This window comes from Ammospiza nelsoni, chromosome 2 (genome assembly GCF_027579445.1).
Source record: "Ammospiza nelsoni isolate bAmmNel1 chromosome 2, bAmmNel1.pri, whole genome shotgun sequence".
NCBI classification, from domain to species: domain Eukaryota; kingdom Metazoa; phylum Chordata; class Aves; order Passeriformes; family Passerellidae; genus Ammospiza; species Ammospiza nelsoni.
This window is the reverse complement of record NC_080634.1, coordinates 5,081,010-5,104,899: the sequence shown is the minus strand read 5'-3', so window position 1 is coordinate 5,104,899 and position 23,890 is coordinate 5,081,010. Positions and strand designations below refer to the sequence as shown.

Sequence of the window (23,890 nt, the reverse complement as noted above, 5' to 3'; positions counted from 1 at the left end):
TACACAATTACACGCTATCTCCTAGCGGGAGAACTTCCCGGCAGAGGCAGCAACCCCCGGGAGCCCGGCAGGAGGGCTCAGGGAAGCGCTGCTTCCCCGCACCCCGCGTGCCCGGAGAGCCCGAGCAGGGTGCGGGCCCCGGGGGACAGGCACAAGGAGGGTCCCCACTCAGCCAGCGCTTCACCTCCGCCAGGCGAGGTCTCAGAGCGCTCCCACCTCACCGCCAACACAGCCCCGCACCGGCTCCTTTATGGGCAACTACGGCCCCACCGCCACGTTCCGCGGCCGGGGCGCCCCGAGACCCCGGAGCCTGCGGGAGCCCCCGGGCAGCACCCCGCGACCCGCCCCCGCTCCGGGAGGCCCCCTAAAGTTCCGGGGAAATGCCCGGCAGCGATCCCCCGGAGGGAGCAGCGGGGCCCGGGGGATCCGGGCCGGCCGATTCCGCCCGCTCCAGGGGCCGGCACAGCCCGGCGGGCAGGCGGCACAGCCCGGCCCCGCCGAGGGCAGCGCCCGGCCGGGCTCCGCGGGCGGCTCCCTCCCTCCCGGCCCCGCCGCGCTACCTGCGGGCAAGGTGCCCGAGCACCCCCGGCCGCCCTCCCCGCCGCCCCCGGCCGCGCACCCCCGACTCACCGAGCAGCAACAGGACGAGGAGGAGGACAGGCAGGCAGGACGCCCTCTCCCCGCGGTGCCCCATGCTGGCAGGGCTGCGCGGCGCCTCTCCCTGGGCGAGCGGGACCGCGGGCGCGCAGGCTGGGCTGGCCCGGGGGCACCGGCGGCGGCAGCGCTCCTCGGCCGGCCGCTCGCTGCCCTGCGAGCGCACGGAGCCGCCCGCCCGCCCCGACCGGCCGCGCCGCGCGGCGCAGCCAACCACAGAGACAAACTTTCCCAGCGCCCGCCCCCGCCCGCAGGTAGCGGGGGCGGTGCGGGGTCCGGCCCGGCCCGGCCCCTTCCCCTCAGGCGGGAGAGGCAGGGCGGAGAGCGGGGCCGCGGGCTCCGGGGGAGCGCCTCGCCGAGAAGGGCCCAGCGGAGAACGGCGCTGCCCTCGCCGCCTCCCTCCCTTCTTCCCTCCCGGGGCCGCCGCCGCCGCGCACACGTGGCTTGGGAAAGCGCCGGTGCGGGGAGGGCGGGCTGGCCCGGCCGGGAGCGGCCCTGGGGCAGCGTGGGGCCGGGACGCTGTTTGGCCGCTCGTTCCTAGGGCTGCGGAGCCCGTCCGGCCCCCCCTCACGGGTGGGGTCCCCCCGTGTCCGCGGCCGGCGCTCGGCCATCCCCCCGGTGCTCGCATCCAGCGCACGGAGCCGCCGCACACGTGTGGGGTCACTGCCGGTCCTGTGCCCATCACTGCCCCAGCCGGTGCTGTCTGCTGGGCTGCCCCAGGCACGGGGGGCACTCCTGCGCCATTCCATGCATGTGTGACCTCAAAAACCAATGCCGAGTGCGCCCATCTTGTGCCCTACCCTTCCACGGGCAGCACTGGCCTGCCCGTGCTCCGGCGATTCCATCCTGCTCACGGCCTGGGTTAGGAGCTGGACAGCACAGACACTCAAGTGTGTCCTTACCCCAAGCGCTTCATGGACAAGGCCACCACTCCCTCACCCACTGGTGCCAGACAGCCCCCCAAGCAGCATTATTACCCTTTTTGGGGCTCAGTTTCTTTTCCCCTGCCCGAGGTCCCAGTTTAGTCAATAAGGGGCTGCTGCAGCACGGCATTCATGCCACCAACTCCACCACCTTCCTTCCCAGCCGGCTCAGAGGTTTTTGTTTGCTTGGGGATTTAATTTCCTGTTTGTTTGTAAAAACAAAGAGCGGAGGCACTGGGCGGCTCTCTAGTAGCTCGGACAGTTATCTGCTCTTTCAGTCCCCTTGCCACATTCTCTGGGAAATCTGTGCTCTCCTTGGGCACGTCTTGCTGTCTGTTGTCCAGGCTCCGTGGTAGAGAGGGATCTGTGATATACATTTCCCTGTGGGGAATCTCTGGAGCCCATGCATGGTTTGGGACAGCTGCTCCTGCACAAAATGGCTGGGTAAGGTTTTATTCCAGAGTCTCCAGTGCACCTTGCTCTTGAGCATGACTTGGCTTGGGCGAGGTTCAGGAAGTGTGTGCTGTGTTCTTGACTGAGCATGATTATCAGACTGGATTTTAGGCTGGACTTTGTTACTCCTTCCGCTATGCTTTACAGGAAAGAGGGTGTTGCCTAATAGGAATGAAATGAGACCCTCCTAAAACTGATGAGGAGAACTTTCACCCTCCAACCACAGTTACCTGAGCTCCTGCAAGGAGTAGATCGACCTCTTTTCAGAGCTGCAGCCACGAGCTGTCTGGAGGACACTTGGTCCTGTGCACAACTGAAGTTTTCCCAGCTCCCAGACACCAAATGAGGCTGAGTCCACAAATGTGACTGAGAAAAAACTGCCTGAACAAAGCAAGGCTGTCTTCAGATATGTTCAAAATGCCCTCATATCCCTGCTTGTTCTTGCTGCCTGTTCCCACTCATTCTGCTCTCCTCCTTTACCCAGCATTTAAACACACTTTTTCTTCACTGGAGGATGTCACTTCCATAAACATGTCCCTTAAATCAAATTCAGAAAGCAGGTTAGATGTCTCACCCTTACCAGTCAGCTTCTACCACACAGGTTAAACTCCTGATCCTTCATCGAGCTTTATGAAACACTGCTGTCCTGAGCCCTAGGTTGTGTTCTCAACAAGCACCTCAACAACTCCGCTGCTCCCACCTCTTTTACTTCAGCAAGAACCACTTTTCCCCCACATATAGTCAGACTTCCAGACAGAAGGGCCACTATAACCCATTAATCTGACCCATATACAAAAGCCAGAGATTTTTTTCCTCAGCAGCTGGATCAAAGTGAGTTAGAAAGACAACACGTCTTAAAGACTCCAAGTAATGGCAACTGCTTCTTCCACCTACTAATTTATTCCAATGTTTAATTATCCTTGCTGCTACGAAATTGCTTCTTTCAAGGTTGAATTTGTCTAACTTCAACTTTGAGACATGAGAACTTGTTATGCCTTTGCCTACAAATCTGCACACCCATCCCATTTTCATGGTTAAGTAACTATACATGGTGCTTCTATCACTTCTTGTTTAACTGAATAGATTGTTTCTTTGAAGCCTCATATTGTAAGATTTCGTTTTGGTCACTGCAGATTTTTTTGGACTTCAGTGTTTCTGAGTGTTTTTTTGACTTGCAGGCACCCAGCATGGGTACAATGTCATTGTAGTCTATACACACATGCTGTGCACAGAGTAAGAGTAATTTCTCAGTCATTGTTTTCCCCCTTCTCTCATAACTAAAAATGGAAGTAGACCATTTCCTGTGCTTTACAAAAAGCTTGTGGAGTTCATTACCCATGTTGAGTCCCCAAATCTCTTTCTGCATCTGTGTTTTTCCTGAAAGCATCTTTATCCTGCCATTCATCACTATGCGCTTCCCTCCTCAGCACATGGCCTTGCAGCAGGGTGTGTTAAAATACAGTCTGTAACATTGTGACAATTTAAGCAGGTGTCTGAGATTCTCATTCAATTTGAGAGCCGTTTCTCCAAGGCTGGTAAATTGCCAGCACAGGTGCCAGAAAGAGCAGGTCTGAAGCTGACCGCTGTGTTAGTCTACCTTCTCCTTCAAAGCCTGTTTTCTTCTCCTTTTTGTGTGTCCTACTTTCAATGGATTGTTACATGTATGTGATTATGTCATTTTTCCCCCTTGCCAATTCCATTTTGTATCGTTCAGCTATGAGAGCCAGTCTGAGCCAGAAGCTTTCTCCAAGTTGAGACAAATATCTTCCTCTGTTTTTGTGCATTTCCAATGTTTATTCATGAGCTGCAGAGTAAATACATGGTCAGTTGTTTTTTCTCAGGAAGGCATCCCATTTGACTTTCAGTGTTTAGCATGTTGTTGATTTGAGTAGATAGCACGTACTTATTTATTGATGATGCTGTAAAAATGCTTGCTTACGTTTCTTCATACCTACATTTCTGCATAATGTATAGGCTGAAAGTGCCTCTCATTTGGGGTAACTAGGTTAGCCAGCAGAATTTCGGGGAAGGATCAAGATTGGAGTGTTATATTAAACACACTATTATGCATGCACATGTTCATGAAACATGAACACACCCTGATCCGAAAGAAGCCCACACGCAACCACTCCCTGCTTGCACCACTCCCCCAACATACACTTGCTAGCCTTTGCAGTTTCTCTCTTGGCAAACATGGATAAACAACTTTTGTTCTGCCCACCTTGTTGCCTGAGCAGCAGAGGACAGAGTGAAATGTCTCTGTATGAGGCCCACATCCAACACAGAGTGCAAGAATAAAGGACATTTAGAAGGATTGATCAACAGCAGAAGGACCTGGCCTGATGAGGACCCAGCACCCTGCTTAGGGGCAGAGATGCAAAAGTGCTCCTCTCATGCAGTGCAGACTGCAGGCTGCAAACCTTAACCAGGGGAGAAACCTTTTGGTGCCATTGCCTGGCGTGTGGCAGCCAGGAGCTCTCCACAACAAACGAGAGGCATGGGCAGACAGGTAAGGCTGTGCTCCACTGCCCCGTCAGCAGCACAGCAGCCTCCAAGGCAGGAAGAGGGCTCTCTCAGTGGTTTCCAAGCTGTTTGCATGAGGAGCCTGGGGAGAGGGAGCCACAGCACAAATGTTGTCCTGGAGACATCTGTGCAGGGATGTGCTATCTCATTTAAGGACCTTTTTCTCAAAAGCTAGGGACTTCATCCCCAGCATGCCGGCGAAATTCCACGTTGCTTGATTTCACTCCGCCCCTAAGTTCCCTTTGTGTCTCCAAGCAGGCACAATACTTGTCTTCATTTCCTCTTCTCAACTCTTGTTAAATTTCGCCTTGCTCCAGTGCACAGAGTGAGTGTTCCAGCCAGCGGGCTGCCCCATCACGGCTGTGGCTGACGTGAGCCCCACGCTCGGTTTTGTGAAATGTTTCTGAGCGTACCTGGATGGAAAATACATGCCCCCTTGTCATTCCCCTTTAACAGCTGAACAGAAATATGGGCAATAGTAGAGAGCTCACAAAGAACTGTGAAAAACTCAGCTTAGCCATTTATGTATTATGCATTAAAACCTGTCTCTATTGAGCTGTCCAAGATAAAGTCCTACTGGCATGTGATCAAAAGCGTAGGAAATTACCTTGATTTGTCCTGGCTAGAGCTGGCTGCCTCATGTAAAAGTATTTGTGAATAAATTATTTGCAGATTGATGAGGAAAAAGTGAGTAATTTATTTGATGAATATTGTTCAGCTGGCTCTTGAGCTAACCAAACCATGAGGAAAAAATATTGGTGAATGATTTATTTGAAAATCTAGTTGAAATCTGACAGGAGAAAATGGTCAAACAATCTGCCACAATTATTCAAATTCCGGTAGACCTGGATAATGTTCACACGCTACTAAAGCACACCCCAATGCTTCAAGCCATGATGGTAGAGAAGATATTGAAATCAGAATTTAAATCTTCAAATCTATACTCACCTTCTTCTTAAAAGAGATTCTCCTCGACCACAGACTCAAAGGTACCTATTAATGAGCATAGAACAGATTCTACAGTTTGCAGTTATTTATTCTTATTTATTATTAAGACACTCTGGAAACTCTCTTGCTTGATAGAACAGCAATGAAAATTGAGTACCTTTTACTCCTCTACAGCCTCCCTTCAGTGGATTTCTAAGCACTTTACAAATTTCAATGGGTTTAATGTTACAGCTGTTCTGTGAGGCAGGAAGGCATAATGAAATCCAGGAAAAGTGGAAAGCACACCACACGCTACAGGTTTCTTTACAACATAAACTGAAGCTTCATGAACATCTTTAGGCTAGATTCCTTTCAACAGAGCACATCTTTCTAAGACTGACTAGATTTTTCAAATCTGACTGCCTGAGCTTGGGTTCCTAACTACTTAAGCACTCATAAACATGCTATGTGTTGAAGTTTGTTGGAACTTTTGAGCACCAAACACACAAGGAAAACCCCCATGTGTCGTGATATTTCCATGCATACAGATTTACCAGCATATCTCTAGATGCCTGATGGTCTCACAGGTTAGAGCCATCACAGCTGCAAAACAGGCAGGTTGCAAAAAGCTGCCTGTGGCTGTGGGTTGCACATCATGTCGCTGTCACCACATGAGCAAACCACATGCAAAAAGGTTATCCAACCTGCTAAGCAGTAAATGACACATCCTCCTACCTCCTGCCTCCCTCTTGCACTTCCAGCAGCAGGGCTGCAGTCCCTCTGTTGCTTCTTGGTTGAGATGGTGAATGAAATATGAGGGGCTGCACTTCAAAGCGCTGGAGAGATGTTAAAGATCTGCTGTTAGATGTTATGGCAGTTCCCACTAGGGCAGGAACAGTAAGGATAAAATCAACACCCTATTCAAACTACTGGACATTTTCTTGTCAGCTTGAGTGCAGACAGGATTTGATCTGTAGTACCTAAGCAACCAAAGAATTAGGGAGCAGAAAATACATTCTAAAGCAGTACATGACAAAATTATCCCCCCAACAACTTGCACTCTGAACTCCTACAGAAGTAAATAATTAAATAACCAATCTAAAAGATGCAATTTTTTTTAATAAGGAAGACTGAATATCAAATTAAAATCTGCTGTCGGCCTTAACACAAATAAACTATAAAATCAGAAATAAATATTTGTATAATTGCTGTTGATCATTAGAAGCAGTTTAAAATCCAGATTTACTCAGTGTGATTTTTATTCTCCTTCCCACTAGCATGTCTCCTCTCTTGAACTAGGAAAAATCAAAAGGAGTCAATTTTGCTTTCAGGTTTTCTCTCTTTCTGCGATGTGACTGCAAAAAATCATAGGGGAGGATATTGCTCTGTTTTAAAGGAACAGATTTCATTAGATACAGAGAAGGAAAACAATAGAAACATTTCTTTTGGCATTTATTTGTTTTTATATGAATTCTCCTAGGCAAAATTGAAGTCACGAGAGAGGGGAGTCTCTGTTTATAACGTGGGCAGGTACAATTCCACAATTCTTACCCTGCTCCAGATTCACTTCATGATACTGACCAGTTACACTCCATTTTGGGAGCTTGCTTTTTTTTCAGTAAGGTCAATCTGAACTTAGCTCTTCTTTGTTTTTTTTTACCTGTGGGACTGCTGTCTTCCCACATCAGAAATAGGCTCAAATCCTTTTCTGACCTTGATTGCAGGACATCCATGTGAGGAGAATAAATCAGATTAAATCAGAAGCAGGAACAGTGTATTTCTTTGGCAGGTCCCAGGACTTCACATATTGTTGCCTTCTATTGCACAAGGTGTGTAACCCAACCTTGACTTTAGGCCATTCTGAGGCACAGAAATTATGGAAACAAGAGGCCAGAAGGTCTCTGCCTATGCTAGACTGAAATGCTGCACATAATATACACTGAGCTGTCACCTATTATCCTGAGTTGATTTAAAATCATCTATAATCCAGGGATGAGAAGTGAGCTCTATAGGATGTGGAAAATCCTTCTCATAGAGCATGACAGTGCTGTCATTATACCAGACCATGAAAGAAGAAACACACTGTCTCCTCAAAAAAGGACTTCTAATTTCTTGAACACTATGGCTAAAAGAATCTTTTTGAGTCCATTTACATTAACAGGAATTAATTAAGAGATTAGGCTAAGGCTGGTGATTAGGGCCCTGTCTGAGAATGTGGGCACACTCTTTATTAACAAGAGCCTAGAAACAGGAAGGAGGCTCCACACCCCCGTGCATATAAGCTACTGCAGTCACTGCATTCCAAGGAACTGAGATCTCAGTACAAAGGATGATCCAGAAGTCAGTCTTCTGGGGATCTTCCCTCCCCTTGATGGGACTAGAGGAGATGCTATGAAGAGAGCTTTGTGTTCTCAGACAAAAAAAAAAATGTCTGGGAAAGTCAGTGAAGTCTCAACGTGTGTTTTTCAGGTTAATTTCTAACTTGCAGTGAGTGCCAAGCAAAGAGAATAGAGATGCAAAATACATGCAAAATAAAACCAACATAAAAGTTCAGTGACAACTGGCATATTGAAACCCTGCTTTTAACAGAGTTCCAAAAACCAACTCAGAGAGCTTAATACACAAATAATAAAGCAGAGCAAAGCAACCTCTGTACTTACATATTTCCAGTCCTTTTGGCATCCTAATTGTCCAGCATCTCCTGCCTATTGCAATTTGCTCTCCTTTCCTCTGTTTTGTTTTCACATTGAATGACCAGCTAACTAGCTATTGAGCCAGGAGAGACAAAAAAAGGTCAAAAACTGCAGATGTCTCAGTGTTTGTGCCCAGGGGACATCAGATAACAAGCTGTTACAGTCTGCCTGCAAATCCACTGGTTGACTTGTTATTCTTGAGTGTCTGCGTAAGGCCTCATTGATTCTAGTTTGGCACTGTGCTGTTGACCCTGCAGCGTTTTGAGGAGATCTGCAGTACAAAAGGCTCATCAGCTCATCCAGCACATCTTCTGTGAGTCTTGGATAATGGTCAGAGAAGTAACTCAGAGAAGCTGTATCTCACCCCAGACCTCCAGCTGAGGGCTCCTGCTCTCTGCCGGGACGCTCCATCACCTGTGCCTTGGCAAATCTTGCATCCTGGGAGATGGGCACTGTTAGAGGGTGCTCCTGTGTTGGCAGAACAGGGAATGTGTCTCCTGATCATGTGGTTCCTCAGGACACCCCAACAGCCCCAAGAAGTCACAAGGTAAACCACAGCACAAAGTCCCCTTGCCTACTCTGTGACCGCAGGGACTGCGAGCAAGGAAACACATTCAGATTCAAATCACGATATATGAAAGTCTCACTAATTTAGACCCAAGGGACTTCAGAAGAGGGCACATTTTGGCTCTCTGTGAGAGCACAGTGTGTGCATATAAAGTCACTGGAAAATGTTCAATGAGGCTACACATACTGTGTCCCTCAAAATACAGTTCTGTGACTGGGGAGCAGTGGTTGTTGTTCATGAACTGCATGTCTTATAGCAGAATAAGAAGGGTTGATAAAAACAGCATGAATAAATCCTATTAGCATTGTTTTAAGGAGACCTCCACTCCAGCCTTGCACAGATGAGTGAGCAAAGCTGGGCAAGGCTGCACGGGGGCTCTGGCTATTTCCTTGTATCCCTGAGGGAAACGGCATTTCTCTGTTGGTGGAAGGGATGAGAGCCTGTCCATTCCCTGCCACTCAGACTCCCCATGGGCTTTGAGGCCGCTCCTCACCCACCACCATGCTGTGGAGTGCTGTTTCATGCAAGCAAGATGACTTCAGAGCAGGGGGGATTGAGGAGCAGGGAAGGAGTAGTGCAAAAGGAAGTATCACTGCATTTCCAGAGCTTGTCACGGAGGATCAGGACAGCTGGGTAGCCTTGGAGACAGAAATTGAAGGTGTGTTATGGGGATTTACATGCTGGTTTTGGAAGTCCTGTTTCAATTTAAGATGATTAGCAATATCTGTGAAAGCCCTCAGGAAGCTGACTCCTTTACATTTCCATAAAGGAACCAGACAAGGCATAGCCCTTTTCTTTTAGCAAGAATTTCCTAGCCAGTGGCTGGAGAAATGTGCTGCTTTTCTCCTTGCTGCGAATAGGCAGCTGCTGTGCTCACTAGATTATAACCCAGGCTGCATGGGAAGATTTGATTTAAGGCAAGCCTGGCTGATGACTCTCTGCATGCAAAACTTCCAAACAAGGAGGAGGGAGCAGCTGCAATTACAGTTTTCAATTGGGAAGTGAGAAAATAGAGATAATTTCCGTTTCTACAGCAATGTGAATAATTATCAAAAAGAAAATGGTCGACTGGCAGCTAGAAGCCTTGCTCCTGCTACCTAGAGCAATGGGCCAGGAGCAGCAGCACAGGCAAAATCCTTGGACAGAGTCCACTTCTAAATTTCAAAGCTCCTTTCCCCATTCTCATGTTTGTTTGTTTTTCATTTAAACGTACTTGGAATTTACATTTCCCCACCCTGCCCTGAGAACACTGTGTATTACAAGGTTTGCATGTGAATATCGCTTCTGAGATTTCACCTTGCCTCTGCTTACATCTCAGCACCAACCAAACAAGACTGCAAGGCATTCAGGCGCTAAGCCTCCATAAAGCATCCCTTTCTAGATTAAAATCAACACTGTTTATTCTCAAGAACGTTTGAAAACCAGCCATGTTTAGCAGGTGATGGGCACTCCCCACGAAGTTGCTTTGACATAGCACTAGTTTTCAGGTGATCTCCTGTCTCAGACAGGAACTCCTAGCAAATTTCATGAATCCAGAGACTGGCAAATCCATGGCAATAGCCTTCTGAAGTGCTAATAAAATGCCAAGCCAATTCTGGAGTCATAGTCTGGCATACGAATTTGGGCTTGTTTATCAAATGTTGTGATGCTTCTGCTGCCAGCTAAAAGAAGGTGGTGCCCCTGTGAGTAACACTGGCTCAGCTAATCTACCTGGCCACTGCACAAGAAGTCCAGTGGCACTCATCTGGTCTGACTGCAAATGCACTGAAATTCACTTAGCTAGCAACACTGAAAATCCACAGGATCCTAATTAGAATGATCAAGTAGTCAACTTTAAAACATCGGTACTATCTGCTACCGAGCCCACAGACTCTCAGAAATAATGAGCATTAAAGGAAAAAAAAAAAAACCTCTTCAGAAAGGAAGCTCTCACTGATACCTTAGATAGCAGGTCATGCCTTTTGCATTTCTTGATGAGCTTCTGTAGCCAGTCTTCTCCAACTGCTCCTGCCAGCACATGTTGAAGCACATCTCATGCCTATTCAAACAAACAAAAGAGGATGTCTTGTCTTTCTCCTTCCTCCATACTGTGGGGAATTACTGCTCTTCTCCATTCTGCTTCTCATGTGGAGAGAGTAATTTTTAGGTTTTTATTGCAGTAAAAATAATACAAAGCTTCATGAATGAAGCTGGCAAAATACAGAATTGGGCTTTACTCTTCATGCACAAAGATAAAATGGTAACATAATATTTAATCAGGGAGTGAAAGAAAGAGAAGTGAGTTCATTAACTTTTCCCTTGAGTGAAAACTCCTGTTTTCATTCTTCTTTTATTTTTATTCAAATAATTTCCAAGAGAACACCATCCATATGCAAATGCATATGTGTTCTCAGAATACAGCTTTCTTTTATATAGATGATCATGAACTCACTTCAATAAAGGGAAATATGTCAGGATTTTTTCATAGAAATAATTGGCCAGGCAGCCAGCAGTAAAATCTCTATTAACCTCCAATTATCTCTCCCACATTCCCAAGAGCTTGTATACTTCAGTGGACAGTGTTTTGCAGAGCTGGACATTACAGATCCAAACTGCTTTTACTCAGTCCTTCTGTGGGAAGAATCACATGCTACTTTTTGGGGTTTGTAGGGGTTTTGTTTCCCCACTAGTTGCTAATGACAGCAGAAGAAGAAGGAGCAACTTTTTCATGGAGTTTTCCAAGAAGCAAGATCCATGCTCTTTGGAGGCTCCATAATGCTCAGTGAAGATCCATGTCTCCACTTCTGGATGCTGACAGGAGGTTTGGATTTTTGCCAGGAGTGAGCTCAGAGGCAGAGCTGCCTGTGACACAGGGGAAGGGCAAAGACGCTTTGATGTTGAATGATGAGCAAACATCATTCAAAAGATGACATTTGAATTGTGCCCTCATGCACCAGAGATCAGGGATTGGGAATGTGATTTGTCCGGGGCAATGGCAGGGAAAAGGCTCAGGGTGACAGCTTCCAGCCAAATTGTGAGGGAATGCTAAGCCTTGACACGATTACCCATCTCTACCCAAATTTTGAGGGAATGCTGAGCCTTGACACAATTGCCCATCTCTACCCCTTGACCTGTTTAATAAGCACCACTTGCCAGATCCCTGAATCGGGTCAGGCGCCAGCTCTGCCTTTCCTGAGGCATCCACATTACAGGGAGGAACGTTCTTGTAGAGGAGACATCCCAGCTAAAAGAAGCCACACAAGAAAGAAAAGGGAAGTTCAGCCCTGGGAATGCCTGCTCAGAGCCCCTGATCTGGACTGTGCCGCTGGGCTCCACCCCAGCAGCTTCCCCATCCAGGCTCTGGTGGCTGCACGCTCCAGTCCTAAAGCACAGAGCACGACAGCACCGAAATAACTGCAGAGTTAATATGTCCTGAAGGTCTCCTACTTTCACAGAAGCATGTGTAATGTCTCTTCCAAATGATCCCTCTTATGGGTGTTGCCCCCGGATACTCCCATTTGGGAAGCAGTTTAGTTGTGCATAAGTTTTTGAAGAGATGCAAACACGACCATTAAAATAATCTAAGCAATTCCCACACCCTCTCTGTAACATAAAAAACCTACTTGTCTCCCATCACCAGGACATGTGATTACTTTATTTTTCCTCCTGTTATTTCCTTTTAGGTAACCACATTATCAGAACCCACTAATTTATGAGGAGCAGACAAAGACCAGGAGAATCAGTCCCTTCCTTGAAGATGTTACTTCTGTCAGATTAATGTGTGAAAAACAGCCAGGAACTTCTCAATGAATCTTTCTGGAATATTTCCTAAGCAGCTGCTGATTCTTTCTGGGTTATAACAGAAAAGAAATCTGAGAGGAGAAACTGCAGCTGCTGCCACAACAGAAAGCTTATTATGAGACATTGCGCTCTTTTGTTTTTTCACTTCATTTGTTTGGGTTTTGGTGAGGTTTTTATTTTGCTGAAGTGATAAATTGCTAGGGAAAATCCACACCAGGAAATTTTTATATATACATATATATATATATATGCCTACCAACATGCAGGTTCCCATACAACCACAGATGATGTCAGCTATTTGGGTTAGTAATGATTTCGTCCCCTGTGGTGCTTTGATTCCCTTGCTACAGGACTCAAATTCTGTGCTGGAGGCACTGGGCTGGGATTTGAATGATTTGCCACCAGTGCCTGTCCCTTTCCAGTGCACTCTGGCTCAGGTTACTTCCATTTACAGTGCCACAGTGCACCACAATCCCAGTTATCTTCTTTTCTGCCTCCATGGTTATTGTGTTCCAATACTAAACCTTTCCAAAAAGGGATCATACCTTCATCAGATTTTTTGGCCCTATTGCAATGCAATAACTGATAAGAGGGAACACCATCTGCACAAAAATACAATTCCCAAAGCTGCACTTAAGGCAACATTCCAGTCCTTAATTACCCAACACTGAATCAGAGAGGAAAGAAAGAAAACCAGCTCCAGGCATCTGCTCCCTCAGTCCCTGTGGAGGAAACCTGAGCTGCCAGCCCAGAGCCCACCACCATGCAGCATTCCTGCTGCTCAGAGAGCACGGGGTCCTGTGTTTGCCTTATGCCCAGAGCTGGTAGGAAGTAAGAGATTAGGAAATGTGGTGCTGTCAGGGCAGACTCAGCCCAGCACTGCCAAGAAAGTACATTTAGAAAAGCTCAGCATTTTGAAAAGAATCACCAAAACTTTTTGAGTTCCACAAAATGCTACTTTGCATTCACATTACAAAACTGTGTGACACCGAGGCCAACAACCAAAACAAGGGGGAATACCTCATATTGTAATGCAGTCAGAATTCAGGTGGCTGTGGGCATGCTACCTGCATGCCAACAGAAAGTGAATATATTTCTAGTCACCAGCAGGCTTTTCTGAAGCACCTCTGACATCCTCCAACACCCTTCTTTACTGCCAAGCATCTAAATAAAATAAAACAAATGTTAACATTGAGCAAGTAGGTTATTTACCCTCTTAGGTACTCCATGCCCTCCTCTGGAGGCTGCACACACTTTTCTCCACCACAGTTCACTTGCTGTGCAAGTTCAGTTTGGTATTTGTCAAATCCTTTCCAAATCTGGAAACACTGATGTGTCACGGAAGTATTTCTTTGTTCCCAGGTTACTGGGTGGATTAATTGCAGTGGCTTCTCAAAGGACAACTTAATCTGCATTAGCAACTCACCTGCTTCTCAGTGCAGCTACTGTGCACGTGTTGGCAAGGATGGATGGGAAATTAGGACACAGAAATAATTTTTGCTGTGTGTTTTTTGATGTGTCTCACCTTACCTGCCTAAATGGCTGGCAAGCATTTGCCACAGTACTTAAATGTCTTATGAAAATGAGTCAACAGAGAACCTCAGGCTGGTTGGGAAATTTTTTAACTTTCTCAGGCAATCAACTAGATCGTATTCTCCTAAGCAGTTGAGTCCCTATATTATTTGTCCATTTTTTAAAACAATGTAGTTTTAACCAGCCATATGACTTTGCAAACAGTCCATTGTATGTCTTGGAATCAAAACTGCTCTGTGACACAGACATGTTTCATTATTGATTCAACAAGTTTCAGTTCCATATGGCTTCAGTTACAGAATAACTAACTGGAGCCTTTCCTTCCTCGCACAAAAGCATCGTCAGCTAAACTCCAATAACAGAAGCTTTATTTCAGGCATGGGCAAGGGGTGGAAAGAGGCTAATTGAATCTGATCTGATAGTTTTTCCAGTTTTAAAAATTAGTGTGGATTGCCATTTCTTCTAGATGAAGGAGCGGGGGAAAAAATCTACAAGAGGCCAGATTCTGAGCTGATGCCCCAGCTGATGACCTGGTCCCATTTTACAAGTAGGAAAATAGTAGTTCTAGAAGGGAGACTCCCTACAAATGGGACAGGATGGTGTGGGTAAGTGGTGAGGGTTATGGACCAGCATGCAACTCCTCTGCAGATCAGAAATTAATGGGAGGACCACAGCATGGGGGTTTTGCTAAATCCATACCTCTGATTTGGCAGCCACAGTGATTCAGACTTCCTCCTGCAGCTTGTGGTCCTCAGCCAATGCCCACTCAAGTCAACAGAAATTTTTTGTTAACTTCAAAGGAAATTTACGTGGCCTTTATTTTCAGCCTTTGAGTGCAATTAAAGCCATATTGTGTTCAAATGCATGGTGGACACTGTTCCTTGGATGATGCTTTTCTTCCATCACTGCTTGGTTGGTAGGACTGGTGATGGTAATACCAGCAAAAGTGGAATCATTCTGCTTGTGCTATGAAGCTGTCAGTGGCTTCCAGGTGTTGGGAGATTTGAGGATTGAGGGCTTTGCCTCAGTTCCAGCTTTACAAATATACACAAAGAGAGGAGTTGAAACCTTCCCTGCCTCTGGCATCCCTTCACTTAATTGCACTGTCCCTTTCTTTTCTCTAGGTTGTCCCACTATTGCTTGAGCCCTGTAAAGTAGGACATTACAAAAAGCTTGGTGCTAGAAGCCAGTTTTGCTGAGATTGACATGATTAGTCAGGGTGCAGTGGGGTCCTGAGGGAGGGAACGGGGACCCAGATCACTCTGAGAGCCAAACAAAATCTTTCTGTGGGCAGAAGTGAGGTCTGAAGAGCTCCCTGCCTACAAGCCCAGTGTCTGCAAGATTTCACTCCAGCTCTTTTCCTGGTGACCCTTACTGCTTTTGACAAGTCACCAGGCAATTGCAGATCAAAATCACAAGCTCAGCCCCAACTCCAGTTGGCAGTGCCTTAACTGAGACTGGTAGTGGCTGATTTTCAAACCAGTGAAAAGGTATAAGAACCTCACCAACTTGTTGCTGGGAGGTACAGGGCTGTGCTTGAGGCTCTGGGCAGGCAGGAAGCATCACAGCTGTACTCAATGCAGATCCAAGTGTAGACACACTCATGGCCAAGTCCTGCTTTCAGGTACTCCTTCAGTACAGAGAAACCATGTGGCAGCTCCTGTCTTCTAACCAAGAGCAAGTGATACTGTCCTGCTTTTCTCCATCAGCCTGCAGGATGGGGTGACAGCCAATCTATGCATACTGCCTCTTGCTGCCTCATGGCAAGAGGTTGCAGGATGATGCTCCCACCCCTGAGGTCTGAGCAGGGTGCCCATTGCCATGGAAGGACTTCTGCTGTGTTGTGTGCTGCACTGTGTTCATTGTGTGCTGCATTCATTCATTGCAAATGTTCAGTTATCTCACAGGGTGCATACATTCAGAGCTGAGCTAAAAATGGACTGGATGTGTTTGCTGTATCTTGAACTGCCTGGGTGCAACAAAACATGATAGGCTGTTCCAGTTGTTCAGACTTGTATCTGTGTTTAATCAGCCCAGGTGCCCAGCTGTCTGCTAAAGGAAATCCTCCTGGAAGCCAGTGAGATGGGCTTTTCTTTATGAAATCTCATTACTGTGATAGGTGGCAGCAGTGTCTGTTCTGCTGGTTGGCATTACCTTCAGTTTCTTGTAACGCTGCCTGACTTTAACTGGCTGGGCTGACATCTTCTGTGAGAGGTCTTGCCTAGGGCTGATGCATTCCTCAGCCTTTTGTAAGACATGCTATTCAAATCTGGTTACTCTGGTCCTGTTAATTTCCTCTTAGGTTCTTCTAGAACACCATTGTAACGCTGAAGCGCTTACAGCAACTCCTGCATTTATAACCACCAGCTCACCTGGTGAGAAACAGCAGCTATTTCTGACAGCCCCTCTGAGCTGCCCAGGGTCTGCCGGCCCAGGGACCAGCCTGCTGGCACAGTGCATGGAGGTTGAGCAGGACTCACTGATTTCTGTCACTGCACCCCTATGATTTCAATGGGCACTGGGCAATGACAGCACAGAGAGGCAGTGATTACCTAAAAATGCTTAATGAAGTGATGACCATGATATCCCACAGGTACACAGCACTGCAGGCAGGGAGAAAGTCCAGAAAGTTCTCTGGGACAGAACTCTGGTGTCTCCTCAGTGAGACAGGGCCTTCTTTCAGCCTCCACATCAACTGTTACACACTTTCCATCTTCTCCAAAGAAAGGAGCAGAGGTCAGCTGGCAGCAGGCTCCTCTGTCCTCATGCTTTGCTGTTCAGCCCCTCCACAGCTGCAGTCTGGGCACTAAGGCAGGGCTCCAGGGGCTAAAGGAGCAAGCTGGACACTCTGGGGCCCAAAATCAGATTGCACAAGGCCACCATCATTCTGGCTCTCCTCCACCACCTTCTTGCTTATGGAGGGCTTGCTTTCCACAATCTTTAGCATTGCGCTTTTAACATCTTTTTCCTTGTGGGGTTGGTGGTGGTTAGAAAGATGTCTAACAGAAGCTGACCATCTTTTGTAAATATTTCTCAGTGGCGACTCAGGAGATGACAGGGCAAAGCCCCAGAGACATGTACCAGTCCCCTGGGAGGCCTGTCCATCCTTGGGAAAGCAGGGTGAGGAAATCTCAGCTCTTCTTCCTGTGAAGCTCCAGCTGAGGTTGGGCTGCCAGGCCCGAGGTGCCTGGGAGAGGTGCAGACCACTGATCTCTTCTGACTGAGCAGATGATACACAGCCAGGATGGGCACCTAAATTCAGGTGCCAAAAAGGTCATTGGCTGACATAATACATATAGTTTCTGACTCCAGAGATTACACGCCCAAGAGCACGACTCTTTATCCATCCTGGCATCAGCCCCTGCTGGTTTGAGTATTTAAAACAATGTTTCAAGCCTAAATTCTTCTTGCAGCCATAAAATGCCATAAATGGAGGCTGCTGGCAGACATGCAATCCCTTCCTCCTCTTTCATGTGTGCCATGGCTGGTCCTACTTTATCAAGCCTAGCACCTTCCACTGGGAAATGCCAGTCGAGATTTTCCATTTATAAAAACGCATCGTAGCGGATCTCGCAGTCTATCAGAGCATGTGGTACTCAGTGTGCTGCGAGCCCATCTTCACTGCTGCACTGAGCAAAATGGGCAATTCTCCTTCTGCAAGGCAGCTATTCAGATCCCAAACAGGGCTGGTTATTTTTTTCCTGACTTGCAGTTATTAAAAGCTCTGTCTTTTGCAGGCGCCTTGTTGTGCTGGATCAGAAACAGCGATGCAGGGGCACTGAAGGTTGAGCCCTGTGTTTTGCTAACACTTTGGAAGACGATGCCATCTGTGACTTGATTCAGATCAGTGGTTCAGTGAAATTCTGTTGGCAGGGAGTTATTCACCAGATTAATGTTTCAGAAGTTCTCGTGCTTCCAAAATGATGCTTTGCCTTCCATGTCTCTCTGCTGTTTTCTTTCACATCTCCAAAGGTAAGCCCTGTCAGAGTGCCTCATTAGCATGTCTGGACAAGGCAAGAAATACAATCTCTGCTGGCACAAGCCCATGGTGCACAGCTTGAAAGGGTGCACAGAGGTCCTGATGCTTGGAGCAGGTCATGCAGATGCCACCAAAGCCTGTACCATGGGCACACAGCGAGAGTCCCCCCTCAGACACCTCTTCCCTACAGCATCCCAACACAGGAGGCATCCCCAGAGCACACGCAGAACACAGTGTGGATAGGAAATCTGGTTCTTTCAAGAAAAATTAATTTTGGCCATTTGAAAACCTCCATGGCAAATCATCATGTGCCTCATTTGTGTGAGCAAGACCAAATTGAAAATGCCTTTGATTTGGATACCCTGTCAGGACTATAGCTCCCTACACACACCAGACTCTGGTTTACAAGCAATCAATATATTCTCAATACTCACTTGCAGAGATGGACTTGGCAGAGGTCCCTTCAGGTCAGGAAGCCCCATGGCTTTGGGTGCTGCTCAAACACCTCCAAAGCCATCAAAGAGCTCACAGCCCTGTGAAACACCTCACAAACATCCACCAGACAACCTAGACGTGGGAAATTAAATTCTGCAGCACCTCTGTGGGCACCTCTCCCCAGCTATTTTCTGAAATACATTTTTCCATAAAGCACCAGCAGTGTCAGACACTTCAGAGTGGCTGCAGCATCCTAAAGTTGTAGGGGGTGTTTTGAATTACACCAGACCTTCTCTGGGCAAACTGATCTCCACACAGCATTATTTGTAATTGAAAATGAGAGGTCAGAGTAAATGAATTCTCATCACCATCACAGATCTTCATAAGCTGCCCACTGCCACAGTAATTAGGCACAAAAATTAGGCAATAACAGCAGTTGTTTCTGAAGTATTTTGAACATCATAAAAATAGTTTTAATGGTTAAAACCCAAAGTGCTGGGAGCCATCACTGTGACAGCTCTGTAGATGAGAGCTGCAGCCCAGCAGTGAGATGCTGTAAATTTACTCACAGTAAATCTGGATCACTGGAAAAATAGTTAGATAAAACAGAACATTTTCATACCTGTTAGTTTCTAGTTTGGTGTTGATTGGACAGTGTGTCTGATCATTTTGTGCAGCAGAGTGACAAATAACTTACAAAATTATTTCTCTGAAATTGTTTGGAAATATAGCTCTTCTTGCCACATATTTCATCTGGAAGGCAATTTTTTCCTGCCCTTCTGCAGATCAGCCTGGAGTTTCTGTTAGAGAGAAGTGGTAATACAGAGAGACATCAGCATCATTCATTGAATGAAAATACTGAAACAGCAAACAGTTTCTAAAAATAAAAATATAGTGAATATGTCTTTAGGTCTCTGAGGCATTATATGGTGACTAATCAGAGCAGTTTTCCTAGGAAAAAGGGACAGAAGCAATAGAGATGGCATCAGATTTAATAGTACAAAATGCAAGGTCGTGCCCCGAGGGAGTAATAATGAGAATTTCTGCTACCAGCTGAGAGCTCATCAGTTGGAAGTGACAGAGGAGGAGAAAGACCTGCGTGCACGAGCTGATCAAATGTCTGTAAGCTGGCAGCAGCATGCAGATGTGAGAAAGACAAATGTGAGCCTAAGACATGTCAGATGAGGGATTTCTAATAGAAATAGCAAGATTTTAATGCCATCACAGAAGTACAGAATATTGTATGTCCATATAAGAGATGAATTAATTTCAAATTGCCTTTTTTTGTGCCTTTCTCTCTTGTCATGACCTGGGAGGAGAGAGCTTTCTTCCACAAGAAGAGACTAAATGAGCTTGGTTTCTTGAGTCTAGCAAAATGCAGGGTGGAAAAAGATATATTTGTTGCTTACAAATACCCTGGAGGGAAGTACCAGGAAGAGAGAAGAGCTATTTGAGTGAAAGGGCAGCGCTGGCAGAAGAACAAGTGCCTATAAATTTGCCAGGAATACATTTCAGCTGGAAATTAGAAGAAGGACCTGACTGTCCAAGAAGTACATCTCTGGGATTGACTTGCAGGAGGTTTTATGGGGACAAAAAACCCCAACTTGTTGTAGTGCAGAAGTGAGGCAGTTCTTTACCACAGCTACCAAGCAGCAAGGGATTGGACAATATGGTCCAAAAGAGACCTTTTTGTCCCTATTTTCCACTGCCCTCATGTGCCTATCTTGTTCAACAACCTAAGGTTTCACACTGATGGTATTCAGCTACCTTTGAGTAGCTGAATAACCAAAAAAATTGGTCTTTCTTATTTTGCTGACTAGAAGAACTCACAGCCAAGGCCTGGTGCTGTTCCCCTGGGTATTTTCTGGCCCATTTTGTTGAAGAAATTGGTGAGGACAATCCCAAGCCTGTTTCTAATGGACACATGCCACATGAGTCAGACCATCCAGAATGTCTATGGAGAAATGGGCCAAAGGCTCCAAGCTGCCCTTTGCACTGAGATCAGCTCTGCTCCTGCCTGGGGTGGAGAAAGATCACACATTATCCAAATGTTTTAATGCACAAGTGAGGCATTGCACATAAAGACTTGTCTCCTGCAATGAAAAGAACTGCATGGGCACATCATAAATTACTCTTTTGGTGTCTATTTGTGACTCTTCTCTGTGTTGAAGAGCTAGAGATGAAGCTTGGGCTTGGAGAAGGGTGGAACACCATGACGTGCAAGTGCCAGGTAGGTGATGAGCAGCAGCTTGGGGCAGCTTGCTTGCTACCTGCCCAGCACTTCATGCAGTACTCACTTTTGTAAGGTCATCTGAAATGTGAAGAAGCCCAGCCCAGAAGCAAAAATTAAAGTGAGCAGATATGGCAGAGGACCAGCTGGGTGAGGTTAGGCATGTGACATTGAAGTCCTCACTTAAAGCAGCTTAAATGGAACCATGGGTGGAATTGGTAGAATCAGCCTCAGCATGGAGGAAGTTTGCTCGATGGTTCTTACCATCAATATGCTCTGATCACCCCTGAGGGACAAGGAAGTTTGTCCTTCCTCTGTCTGTAACCAGAGATTCTGGGCAGATGATCTCAGAAAGCATCTGGATGCAAAGCATTTGATAAAGACACCTTTTATGTACATTTCTTTGCTTTCAGACTTAATAAAACACCACTGACCTTTGTTTTCTTTGCCTCTTCTCCCTGGCATATTATGTGTCTCAGATTGCAGTCCCATCAGGGTGGTTGTTCTCTCCATGTCACACTGTAACTTTACACAGCAATTTGTCACCGTAGATAAAACATCTCTGCTGGCCCAGGCTGTGTGCAAGTTAGAACAGGCATGGCATGCAAATCCAACCAACATTCAAGAGTTCAAGTTCAGAGGAGTCTGGAGGAGAGGGAAGAAGGGGGAGTGCTTTAGGAGGACAGTTTTGCAGAGGGCTGCCAAGGCAGTGATAGTGCACTCACAGATGAGAGGAGGGAGGGCTGTCCAGGAACAGGAAACGCAGCACAGAAGGGCAAGAGTGGGAGCAAGGGATGCAAGGAGGGATGTGGAGGAGAAATGCAGGGGAAGGAGTTTGAAGGAGAAAATTAGAGAGCTAGCAACACTGCTGTTGTGTGCTCAGAAACGAGCAGGAGCCCAAAGGCACTGTAGATAACAGAGTATGGCTGCTACCTCCCACCCCAGAGCCTCCCCTCCACTGCTGGGCAAACGATCAAATGTACACACAGACACACAAAGCCTTTGTAGAGGCTTCAAGGTGAAAGGCACCTATAACAGGAATTATTACTGTTGACATTAAGTAGCTGAGGAAGTTTTCACTTGGAAATCCACCTGGGCTTTGTCTCTTTTCAGCACAGTTATTATTCAATTGCAAACCTGCACGGGAGTTTCTTAAGTGCATATCTTTGTATTTAACTCAGCTAGTTGGTTTGGGCTTGCAGCAGCAGAGAACCTCCTGTATGTTTGAGCAGCACACACACAAAACCCTTACTCTTAGCACAGCAACTGAATGTATATGCTTTGGTCAGTTTTATATTCCAAGCACTGAGTAAACCCTCAACAAATGCTGACTTCAAAAACTGGCTACACACCCATGCCAGTCAAACTTTCCATGGAGTCAGAACCTCAGAAATCCCTCACCAAGAAGGAAGCACTGGCCTGGTCTGAATTCATTTTACAAGAGGAGGGAACAAAGAGAACACATTCATCAAATTTTGTCTAGCCTAAATGATACTGTCCTAAAATTCAACCTTCTACTTTTGTTAGACTTTATAGCCTTGATAAGCAGCAACATCTTACTCCTAAACCCTACATGGAAGCAATCCTGGGAGTAAGACTAAAAAGAATCATACTCTTACTTCATCTTTTTGGGCACAAATGCATCCCTCTACAATGAGCTCTCTGCGCCCCTGAGGACCTGGGGTCTCTGGGGAGCCCAGTTTGTGAAACAAACAGGGATGAGGCAGCCCTTCTCCACAGGGCCTCAGGTTGTGCAAACAGCTCTCCTCCTCCTCCTCCTTCTCCCATGAGAAGGGAATTCATCACAAGAGTTGTGCTGCCCTGCAGCAGGGCAGGCAATGAGCAAAGAGAGGCAGGCAGAGCATGCTGAGCGAGGCACGTTCTGGACATGGGTGCAGGAGTAGGGAGGGAGCCATGGGGCAGCAATGCAAGCAGATCTCTGGCTGCACATGGCTTTTTACACCCACTGAGCTCAAAAACCCTTTAGGTGGGTACCCAGGGACAGCCTGGTGAGCACAGAGGGAGCTTGTGCTGCTCCATCCCTCTCCTGCCCTTGTGACTACAGGCTGGTTGGGAAATTAAGTTATATCTTTAGGCTGAGGATAGAAAGAGAGGACTGCATGAATGCCTTGTTGTTGATGTTATCCCCTGGAGAGCCCACTGTGCCCTTGGACAGGCCTCAGCTCTCAAGGGAAGGCAAATTTCTGCTGTCAAGGGGCTGTGTGAGGGCACAGAGCTGTGTAGGCAGGCAGGCTGTGTTTGAATGATGCAGTGCACAGCAGATGTCCCAGAGACAGCCAAGAGGTGGGACTGAGGCAAGGCTCAGGGAATGAGTCACCCACAGCTGAAGCCAAGCAAGGCCTGAGCGTTGAGACAAATTGTCTAAGATGAGCCAAGTGGGAAAGAGAAGAAGTCTTCCTATCAGGGAAACAGTCAGAGAGATGGAATAAGGAGGACAAACAAAATCAGAGAACTACAGAAGTGCAGGGTGTAATAAGGAGCACCCTTCACCAGACTGGTGGGCATCCAGCTTGGTACACTGCAGCAGTGGCCAGGAGCAGATGTCCAAGGAAAAAGTGCAGAAAAGCCACAACAGGCGTGGAGTGTGACTTTCCCCAGAGGACCCTCCCAGCCTCTGGCTCTCCACAGCACAGCAACTCCCCGAGCCAGAGGCTGTGCCTGCAATGTTCACAGCCTTCAGGGAGTTCTCTCCTCTGAACCTGATTGCTTTGCAATCCCCTCTGTGCTCTTGGCCTCTGTCCGAATTGGCAGGAGTGAGCTCCACAGCCTGAGGGTGCACAGGGGAGGGAGGGATGGATTGAGGAAAGCTGCTGAGGAGTGAGGGAGGATGGAGGGGAACCTTCTGGGAAAGGACCCATTGCATCAGCCTGTCCAGCCATTTGCAGAACCCTCCTAAAATGGCAAATTGAGGTCACATCACTGTGGTGCACTCCTAAAGCTCTCGTGTCAGCCCCTTGGAGTGCCCAAGACATCAGCATCGTGTTTGAGTGGACTGCCCCAAGCATAGCTCTGTCAAAAGGGAAACTGTTTCTGAGAAAGCAAATGCCAAAACCAATGACTTCAGCACCAAGAAGTTTGTTTTCCCTCCCAAGGAGCCTGCAGTCCCCATGAGGCCAGTTCCTCTTCAAGAAAAGAGCTCCAGGCACTTGGACAGCCTGCATTGGTGCTCCT

General features: G+C 47.1%; 1 protein-coding gene across 1 annotated transcript in view; it reads right to left on the bottom strand.

Annotated features, from left to right (window-relative positions):
* PTGFRN (prostaglandin F2 receptor inhibitor) overlaps positions 1–831 on the bottom strand; it is a 66,637-nt gene extending 65,806 nt beyond the window's left edge. The window contains exon 1 of the mRNA XM_059466140.1: positions 631–831. Within this exon, the coding sequence (XP_059322123.1) occupies positions 631–694 (64 nt within the window). The 5' untranslated portion in view covers positions 695–831. The remainder of the gene's footprint in view (positions 1–630) is intronic.
* Positions 832–23,890: the final 23,059 nt, after the last annotated feature.